The sequence below is a fragment of the Artibeus jamaicensis genome, unplaced genomic scaffold (genome assembly GCF_021234435.1).
Source record: "Artibeus jamaicensis isolate MK-2021 breed Jamaican fruit bat unplaced genomic scaffold, CSHL_Jam_final contig_233, whole genome shotgun sequence".
Taxonomy (NCBI): domain Eukaryota; kingdom Metazoa; phylum Chordata; class Mammalia; order Chiroptera; family Phyllostomidae; genus Artibeus; species Artibeus jamaicensis.
This window is the reverse complement of record NW_026521486.1, coordinates 52,808,901-52,818,523: the sequence shown is the minus strand read 5'-3', so window position 1 is coordinate 52,818,523 and position 9,623 is coordinate 52,808,901. Positions and strand designations below refer to the sequence as shown.

The 9,623-nt window shown below is 51.8% G+C and overlaps 1 protein-coding gene across 1 annotated transcript; it reads left to right on the top strand.

Annotated features, from left to right (window-relative positions):
• The first annotated feature begins 228 nt into the window (after window positions 1-228).
• Window positions 229-9,508, top strand: PPP1R1A (protein phosphatase 1 regulatory inhibitor subunit 1A). Its single transcript, XM_037159671.2, has 7 exons — window positions 229-477; window positions 4,121-4,181; window positions 5,186-5,223; window positions 5,555-5,618; window positions 7,724-7,879; window positions 8,742-8,851; window positions 9,370-9,508. The coding sequence occupies exons 1-7, from the start codon at window positions 394-396 to the stop codon at window positions 9,373-9,375; spliced, it is 519 nt and encodes a 172-aa protein (XP_037015566.2). The 5' UTR covers window positions 229-393; the 3' UTR covers window positions 9,376-9,508.
• The last annotated feature ends 115 nt before the right edge of the window (window positions 9,509-9,623 follow it).

Sequence of the window (9,623 nt, the reverse complement as noted above, 5' to 3'; positions counted from 1 at the left end):
TCTTGGTGGCCGCCCCCCACGCCCCTCCCTGCCCAGGACTCCGAGGCCATCTGCCTGCCCGCCGGGCTGTCCCCCGCGACGGGCACCGGCCACACCCTGATCGCCCGCCCGGCGGGTGGGGACCCCGGCAGCCGGCGGCGCAGCCACGACGGGGTTAAGGCTCAGGGCTCCGGGAAGGAGGGGGGCCTGAGGGGCGGGTGGGGAGCCAATAGGCGGCCGCAGAGTCCCGGGGGCCGCGAGCTGGGAGCGCGGAGCCGTGAGCCGCGAGCTCAGCGCGCGGGGCTGGGGCCGGGGACCGAAGGGAGCGGAGCGGAGCAGCGGCGCGGCCGCCCCAGCCCCGAGTCCCGCCGCCTTCCCGCCGCTGCAGCGCGGGCCAGCGGCCGCCGCCCAGCTATGGAGCCGGACAGCAGCCCCCGGAAGATCCAGTTCACGGTCCCGCTGCTAGAGCCGCACCTTGACCCGGAGGCGGCGGAGCAGGTGCGGAGCAGGGCGGGGCGCCGGGGGACTTGCCCAGCCCCGGACGAGGGATCCCGGGACTGTGGGATCCGAGATCCCCGCTCGGTCCTCCCCTAGCAGTGCGCCACTGGAGGCGGACGCGCCCAGTTTGGGGGGCTGCCATTCCCTCCCCCACTGTGGAGCCTCTTGTCCCTGTCTGTGCTTCTTCGAGACCGACGGAAGGACCAGCGCCTCCACTCGAAGCTTGTCCCCGCGAGAGTCGCTCCCTGCCTCCCCAGCCCCGGGGGAGGGGGCTGCCTAAGGACACGACCCCTCCCTCCTCCGCCCCTCCGGCGCCCTCCGCCCAGCCATCCCCGCCGGAGTTTCGGCGCTCGGAGGGGGAGCTAAAGGGTACTCGCAGCAGCGCGGGAGGGGTGAGCGAAGAGGGTAGGAAATGGAGGGAGCCTGGTGCAGTAACAGTGGAAAGAAGAGAAATCGCCCTCCTGGGCCTCTCCTAACCAGGGACGACCCTGCTGGATCCCAGAGAGTGAGGACAAGCAGGGGCTGGGGAACACTGCGAGGGCTGGGGCTTTGGGAGGGGAGGTGGTCCAGCTAGTCTGCAGGCTGAGGCTCCCCTCTCTGCAAGTCTGGACACGTGGGTCCTTTTTCCCAACTACTGCCTTTTGGAGCAGGGAGTGGGGGTGGCATAAAGAGGATGGCATTGGGGAGGCACAGGCAGGGGCTGTAAGGGCCTGGGATTCAAGTTGAGCAATCGGCAGGGGAGAAACCCTGTGCTGGCCTTGGCTCAAGGGGTGGGAGTCCAGGGCCAGGGCACAGCCTCCTGGCCTGGACTATTTTTAGCTCACAGCAGCCTGGCAGAGGCGGCAGCCTCGTGTGAGAGTGTGAGCAAGTGTGTGTCTCAGGGAGAGTGAGCGTGAGTGGAGAAGGTGACCACCTTGGTCACTACCACAGCCTGTTTGCCAAAAATTTGCTGGTTTCCCCATCTCCTTTGTGTTCTATGTCCCTTTGCCTAGTTATCCCTCTTCCTAAAGAATATCCATTCCCACAAGGTCAGTGTTTTACTCCCCCCCCCCCCAACTGGCTGCCAGGGCTCCGCTGAGCCTCCCCACCTGAAAAAACACTGTGGCCTCTCGGGATGGGCTGACAATGTTCTTTCTGTTGCTCCAACTGTTTGGTAGAAAAAGGTCTGGTTGGGAACAGAAAGGGAAGGTGCACACTCTCCCTGTAACTTCAGCTTCCCGTGTGGGTAGGGGTTAGGTACCTGCCTCTCCATCCTCTTCCTGGCCTGGGGGAACCTCATCTCCTGACCTCCGAAGTGGAACGGTGGGAAGATCGTGGTGAGACTTCAGAGCCCCTAAGGATGAGGAGAGTGGAGAATAAGGAGCATGGGGAGTGGTCCCTGGGCTCAGGAGAAAGGCTGCTATGCCTGCAGGCAGGGGACTACTAGCAAAGGTCACCTCAGACCCAGGAAAATGGCCCAAGAGTGTGGGCTGTGGGGCTTAGGGATGAGGTTTCAAGCAGAACTGCCTTCCATTGGCACAAACAGGTCTCACTACCTGACACCTGCATCTGTTTGGTGTTAGAGGAGGCAGGTGTAGGTGTGTGTTGGGGGAGGGCAGCTGGTTTGGGGTCTGGGGGCAGAGGAGAGGGGTGAGGCAGTGCTAAGGAGCCAGAGCGGCAAAGAGAGCTGGGACTTGAGCCTGCTTTTCTCTAATCTTCAGAAATCCATCTACCAAGCCTGAAATTTTACCTGCAGTCTAACCTCAGCCCCTCCTGCTGTGTTTCCCAAGTGTGCAGGCAAAAAGCTCCAGGTTTGGCGGGAGCTAATAACGCAGACTGACATGAGAGGGCAAAAACCAGTCAGGAGATCTGATCTGGGGAGCACGGAGTGTCAAGGGAGGGGAGGGGTCACAACTACCTGGTCCTTGGCATGATTGGTCTGTAAATAAATCAGAGGCAAAGGCACCAGGTGTCCTTGAGAGCTAGGACTTGGGGTAAATGCAAGAAAGAAAAGAGAGCATCTACTCATTTCCTAATGGTTCAGGTGCCTGGGCAGTGCTTCAGGAAGTCTTACTTTGTTCTCTCATAATTCTCAAGGACACTGAGTGCTTGTAAATCTTGTCCAAGCCTAGGAGATTGGCTAAGGAAGGGACCTGGGCAAGATCACAGAGCCCTGTTGTCCTTTCAAAGGCTCTTTCTGTCACACTTGGAGTCTCCTCAGACTCCCAACTCCCACTAATCTGTACCCCACCCTCTCGCTGTCTCTCCCAGTCAGCCCCCACCCCCAGGGGAGGAAAGAAACAGAAAAGAGGAGTTCCCTCTTAGGAGGAGGATGGCCCCCACCCACACACCTGGAGCAAGCACACATGCCCGGCACATTTGCACCAGGAATAGCCAGAGACAGACACAGCTAGAGTTTGTGCAGTGCGTGCGTGTGCATGTGCACACATACACAGGACTGTTAGTGCCAGGGACCTTAATATACTACCCAGACCAGATGCCACTGGGTTCTCCTGGGAAAACATTGCCCTATCGCAACAAACCCCCATCCTAGGCAACCCATTCTCCTTTGCGGAGAATCCTCCTCTGACTGACTCTCCCTCTTGCTGTGGCTGGTACTCATTTCCCGGGCATAGAGAAGGGCAGGCATCTTACCACCCTCACCCCCTGTGGTAATGATACTAAATAATGGATACACACAGATAGGAATTTGATCATTCAGCATCTCCCCTTACCCCTCTCCGCCCTGGATAAGTGCAGCCCCTTTCCCAGTCCCATTAGCCTTCCCTCCCTTCTGCTGCCCTGGAGGGAGCTGCTGAGACTCGAACCCCACCTTTACCCTCACTTCCAAATCCCTAAACTCTCCAAATAAAGAGCAAAAACTACACGACCCGAGAGTCCTTGGACCAACTTCAACAACAATCAACTTTATTGGCAGCATGACAAAAGAACAGCAACAGGAAAAGGGATTCTGAAGCCCAGCAAGTAGCTCTCATATGTTAATTTCTTAGAAGGGGAGCCGGAACCCAGGATAAGATTTTTCGGCTTAGCCTCAGGCCCTGACCAGGTTCCAGCTCATTTACATTTACAATGACGAGGATTTCCACCGACCATATTTCCTGATGAATCAGAAAGGCAATGTGTCTAAGGTTAGGAAGGACATTAGAGTGTGAGGAGCACAGGCCAAGGGAATGAACATTCAGACCTACAGTCTCTGTGCAGACTGCCCAGGCCGGTGGAGGATGGAGGGATACTCTGCAGGTGCTTGCCCACGAACGGCTAATGTCTGTTTCGGGGGTGGGCTGGGAGACTGAGGGAAGAGCCTGGTGCCCTCTCAGGTTATTTCTGACCATTGATCCAGGATGGACGGAAGGACAGCAGGCCAGAGATCGATTTGCTAGAGCAGATATCGCTGTTGAGATGGAGACCTGGGGCCAGGACTGGGGGAGATGCAGGGACGGAAAGGGGGAATGGGATGCAGAAAGTGGGGGAGGGCTTTTGGGTCCCCAGTGGAGAGGGATGGGCCCAAGAAAGTCCACCCTGGGGTAGGGAGTTTGGTGTAACATGACATTTTTTGAAGTGTCACAGGCTGACCTGGATTGCACTGCCGAGTGGTGGTAGTGGGGCTTTGATGATTCCACATGTACTTGACCTCTTTCCTCAGATTCGGAGGCGTCGCCCCACCCCTGCCACCCTCGTGCTGACCAGTGACCAGTCATCCCCAGGTAACCTTTGGGATGGCTCCCTGAGGGGAGCGGGGGCCGCTGAGGACAGCTGGGTCTGGTGAGAGAAGGTGGGCCGGGTAGAAGAAGTGCAGACCTAAGAGGTCAGAGATCTCTCAACCCTGGAGGCAGAAAAGTGGTGGCTGCATGAGCAGGAGGATTTCCTTTGCTCTGGGAAGAGGAGCAGTGCTGGGAAGGGGAGGGAGACCACCCGGTTTTTAAGCCCCCCAGGAATTGGGGTGGTCCAGTGAGTGCTGGTTGCTTCGCAGCAGCCCTCCAGCTTTCTCCCAGATGCTACTGCCCCCACCCCCAGAGGCAGCGACAGCTGTGAGGGAGGGACCACCTCCATCAGCTATCTTCACAGCCCCCAGAGGGGGATGGAAAGGTTAGAAAAAGCTCAGGGAGCAGCTGGCATTCTGGTCACCAATGTCCCCATCCAGGTCTGGGGAGGACCAAGGTCTCAGAGAATGTCATGGGTAGCTTGACCGGAGAGTGGAAGTGAGGTGATCATGCTAATAAGCTAGATGGGAGTTCAAGATGCCTGCATCTCCAGCTTTCCCAAAACTACTGAAAACGATTATGCCTTCCTGGTCCCTGCACAGGATAAATTTGCTATTGTTTTTCCGATGTTCCCTCCTTACAGGGTTCAGTTCTCAACCTGGGGATAGGGGAATGGATGGAAGGAGGAAGAGATACAAATACTTCAGAGGGAAGTGCAAAGGGACCACAGATCCTGCAACCTCCAGGTCTGAGGCAAGGATGTAGACACAGGTACACCTGCAGAGCTAAGGACAGAATTAGATGCAGGGGTAAAGCCAGCCAGGAGAACAGGAGGAAGCTGGAAAGAGTAGGTCTGGGGCAGCCACCAGGGGCAACTTCCTTGAGGCAGATGTGAGGTGCAGGTCAGGAAGGAGCTGATTACAGAGGCCCCTCCCCTTGGAAGTCAGTTCTGTGGGGATCCCCTGGGTTTCCTATCTTCATCACTTTCCTTTCCTTGTTCCCCTCAGAGATAGATGAAGACCGGATCCCCAACCCCCTACTCAAGGTGAGCTGGCCTCTCCACTCAGCCCAGCCCAGGGAATTCACAGATTTGTTGGGGGATTGGTCCTCAGAACCCTCCATCTGCAGGGCCTTTGACTCCCTTTTCCCTGCACCCCCAAACATGCATGAGTGGACATGCATACACATTTCCCCCAACATACCCCACACTCAGTCTCTTTGATGACCATTGTAGGGGGGGGTCGGAGAAGCAGGAATTTTCTTCCCCTACTTTCCAAAGTCCACGCCTACCCCCAACTGCAATCCAAAAGCACGGCAAGGCAGAGGAGGGAGGCAGGTGAGAGGACTGGCACCCACCTATGTCTTCTTCTTCCCAGTCCACTTTGGCCATGTCTCCACGGCAACGGAAGAAGGTGACAAGGACCACTCCTACAATGAAAGGTTTGGAAGACCCTTCGCATCTCTTCCCCTCTATGCTTGAGGTTGAGCATTTGACCTAATGACCCCTGTGGAAGGAACCGTAGGGAAGTCGTTTTCTGTCTGTATTATAGTGGGGTCGTTGCTGGACAAACTGGAGCTGGATTCCAGCTCTGCCTCCCAACTACTTGGGCGGCCTTGCAGGGCCTGCTTAATCTATGGAGCCCCAAACACTACCCCACGATAGCAGTTAAGTTAAAGAACATATATGAACTCACCCATTATAGTGCATAGCATGTAAAAACTATTCAAAATTTCTTTGCAATTACAGTTGACATGCAGTATTATTTTATATTGGTTTCAGGTGTGCATCATAGTGGTTAAACATTTATATAATTTACAAAGTGACCTCCTCAATAAGTCCAGTACCCCCTGGCACCATGCATAGTCATCACAATATTATTGACTATATTCCCTATACTGTACTTTACATCCTCGTGACTATTTTGTAACTACCAACTTGAACTTCTTGATCCCTTCACCTTCTTCACCCATCCCCCCAACCCCCTCTTATCTGGCCACCATCAGTGTGTTTTCTGTAAGTCTGTTTCTATTTTGTTTATTTTGTTCTTTAGATTCTGCATATAAGTGAAATCGTGGTGTATTTGTCTTTATCTGTCTGACTTGTTTCACTTAGCAAGGACCTTTAGGTCCTTCCATGTTGTCACAAATGCTAAGATTTCATTCTTTTGTATGGCCCAGCAATATTCTATTGTGTGTTTGTACCACATTTTCTTTATCCAACCATCTACTGCTGGGCACTTAAGTTACTTCCATATCTTGGCTATTGTAAGCAATGCAGCAAGTTGAACAAAGGGGTACATGTATCTTTTCAAATTAGTGTTTTGGGTTTCTTCAAATAAATAGCCAGAAATGAAATTTCTGGCTCATAAGCCAGTTTCATTTTTAATTTTTTGAGGACCTTCCATACCATTTTCCACAGTGGCGACACCAATCTTTCTTCCCACCAACAGTGCACAAAGGTTTCCTTTTATCCACATCCTTGCCAACACTCACTGTTGATTTATTGATGATAGCCATTCTGACAGGTGTGAAATGATACCTTATTGTGGTTTTAATTTACATTTCTCTGATGATTAGTGACATTGAGCATCTTTTCGTATGTCTACTGGCTATCTACATGTCCTCTTTGGAGAAGTGTCTATTCAGGTTCTCTGCCCATTTCTTAATTGGATTGTTTGGGGGTGGGGGTTTAGCCATATGAGCTCTTTATAAATTTTGGATATTAGCCCTTTATTGGATGTATTACTGGTGACTATCTTCCTCTATCCAGTAGGTTGTCTTTTCGTTCTGTTGGTGTTTTCCTTTGCTGTGCAAAAAGTTTTTAGTTTGATGTAGTCCCATTTGTTTATTTTTTTATTTCTCTTGCCCCAGGAGATATTATTGGAAAAAATATATATTACTAAGAGCAATGTCAGAGAGTTACTGCCTTTGTTGTCTTCTAGTTTTATGGTTTTGGGTCTTACATTTAAGTCTGAAGTCCATTTTGAGTTTATTCTTGTGTGTGGTGTGAGAAGATGGTCTAGTGTCCTTTTACTTTGCATATGTTTGTAGTTTTCCCAACACCATTTGTTAAATAAACTGTATTTCCCCACTGTATGTTCTTGCCTCCTTTATCATATTATTTGGTCATATAGATGTGGGTTAATTTCTGGGCTATTTTGTTTCATTGGTCTGTGTGTCTGCTTTTATGCCCAGCACCATGATGTTTTGATTTCAAATATTTCTTGACTCTAACTTGAGTCTTTTCTCCTGCCCCCAAGGGAGACCAAGTATCCCAGCAAGTTGGGATGATCTTTTGTTCTGAAAGGCTCTTCCCTACACCATTTTTTTACCTTTGAAGAAAATATGTTTTATTGTCTAGCTTTAGTCCCTCCTAATTGCCTAGCAAGTGTCCCTCCTTGTTGTTCAGGTCCCAGGGGATGGGAAAGTCAAACCACACTGGCAGAGTGTGATGGCCATTTGCTGGGCCTGTGGAAGTTGAGGGTCCACAGAGGAGGCTCTAGGCAACCGTGTCCACTGTTCCCTCCCTTTCTCTGTACCCCCAGAGCTCCAGATGATGGTTGAACATCACCTGGGGCAACAGCAGCAGGAAGAGGAGCCTGAGGGAGCCGCTGAGAGCACAGGGACCCAGGAGACCTGCCCATCTGGGATCACAGACACAGAAGCGGAGTCCAGGCTGGGCACCTCTGAGAAAGCACGAAGTACGTGCAGGCTGGGAGGGATCAGCCCAGGAGAAGGCAAGCCTTACAGTTGTGAAGAGGGGTTTAGTAGTAGCCAGGAACTGTCTTCAAAATATGGACATATCTGCATGGATGCATATATTTGCATCTCTTCACCTTTCCTTACTGAATGACCCCAACCCCTCCCAGACTTCAGAGCCCCCTGTTGTGGCTGTAGGGGGCAGCCCATCCTGACGGGAACAGCGCTCGCAGGCTGGAAGCAGCACTCTGCCCCTTTCCCAGCCCAGAGGCCTTGAGCAACTTATCGAACCTCACTCTATAAAATGATAATGACAGTGCCTATTTAACTGGGTTGTTTGTGAAAATTAAATGAGACTGCGCAGTAGCTGACACATACAAAGCAGGTAATAAATGAAAACTGCTGGGTTAATACACATTCATAGTCCCTTATCCTAATTATTCCAGAAGTCAGAATTTTTCCAGTTTTATAAAGATGATACAGTATGTATAATGTATATTACATCATGCTCCCGGCAGAGCACCCTGTAATCAAACACATTAATATTTCTACAGTGAAATGAATTGTCCCACTAAGTGGGATAAATATACTATAAATCGCTTCCTATAGGTTCAGGTTAGATTTAGCCACATGTTGAGATTGTACCCAAATTTTGAGGGTTTTTTTCTATTTCTGATTACAGATAAATATAAAAACACAGAGTAGGAATTGTGATCAGAGAAAACCCTGTTGGTCTTGTCCGATTGCCCCAGCTTGGTCTTGGCTCCTCTCAGGGGTTGTTGGAGTATGGGATGGGGTAAGCAGACGCACTGTCCTCTCTACAAGCCCCTCTTCCTCCCACCCATCCCCATTTTCCCTCCTTAGAGCCTGCAGAATCCACCCCAAAAATTCAGAAGAGGGACAGTGAGAATCCCAGCACAGAGGAGCCCTCGACCCACATACCACCACCATTGGACTCCCAGGGAGCCAGCTCGGTAAGCCACCAGGGCTGCACGGCAGGTCTGCCAGAGAGCAGCAGGCTGTGTGGATAAAGGCAAGGGCTAAGATCTGGAGTCAGGGAAAGGGGTACAAAGTACCAGCCTTGGTCACTGAAGAGCTATTCTCTGTGGCAAGAGGATGTAAAACAGAGAAGCTGCAGTGGGAGAGACTGAGATTAGATTATGTGTTAGGGCTTTCTGGCTCCTGGAATAGGTGATAGAAATAGAACAGGGGTTTTCTGGTAAAGGGCATTTGTAACCCACAGGAATCCTCACCTGTCCAGGCACAGTGAGCTGTGGTCCTGCCAGGAGTAGAAGCATTGATAAAATCACCCTATGAGCTTTTTTACAATCTTCCCTCTCCCGTGTAGACTGGACAAGGGGTAGGAACTGGTGTCAGACAACAGAAGTCAGATGCTTGACTAACAGGCTCGTTGGGCAGACCAGCAGGGAGGGGACAACAGGCCCTCTGGCCTCTCACTCACCCTCTCTTTCTGTCTCCTTTCCCACAACAGGTCTGAGAGTGAAGGGGATATCCCAGATTCAAGACTGCAGTTGGGAGTGTGTGGACACTGGATTTGTTTCTTATTTCTCCACTTTTGGGGGGGAATCTCTTGTTTTTAAAAAGTGATAAATTTGGTGTTAGGTCCTTGGCATTTACCTTCTTTCCTGACTTGGAGAAACGATTCTCCCTCCCTTCTTGTCCTGCCCTCTCTACAGCTCCCTGCCCTTCTGCCCAGCTGCCTCTGGAAGAGAGAAAATAGGGAGG

Coding starts and splice junctions, on each gene's coding strand:
- PPP1R1A (XM_037159671.2), top strand. CDS start 394: ATGGAGCCGGACAGCAGCCCCCGGAAGATCCAGTTCACGGTCCCGCTG. Junction 5,224..5,554: donor TCCCCAACCCCCTACTCAAG/GTGAGCTGGCCT, acceptor TCTTCTTCCCAG/TCCACTTTGGCCATGTCTCC. Junction 7,880..8,741: donor CACCTCTGAGAAAGCACGAA/GTACGTGCAGGC, acceptor TTCCCTCCTTAG/AGCCTGCAGAATCCACCCCA.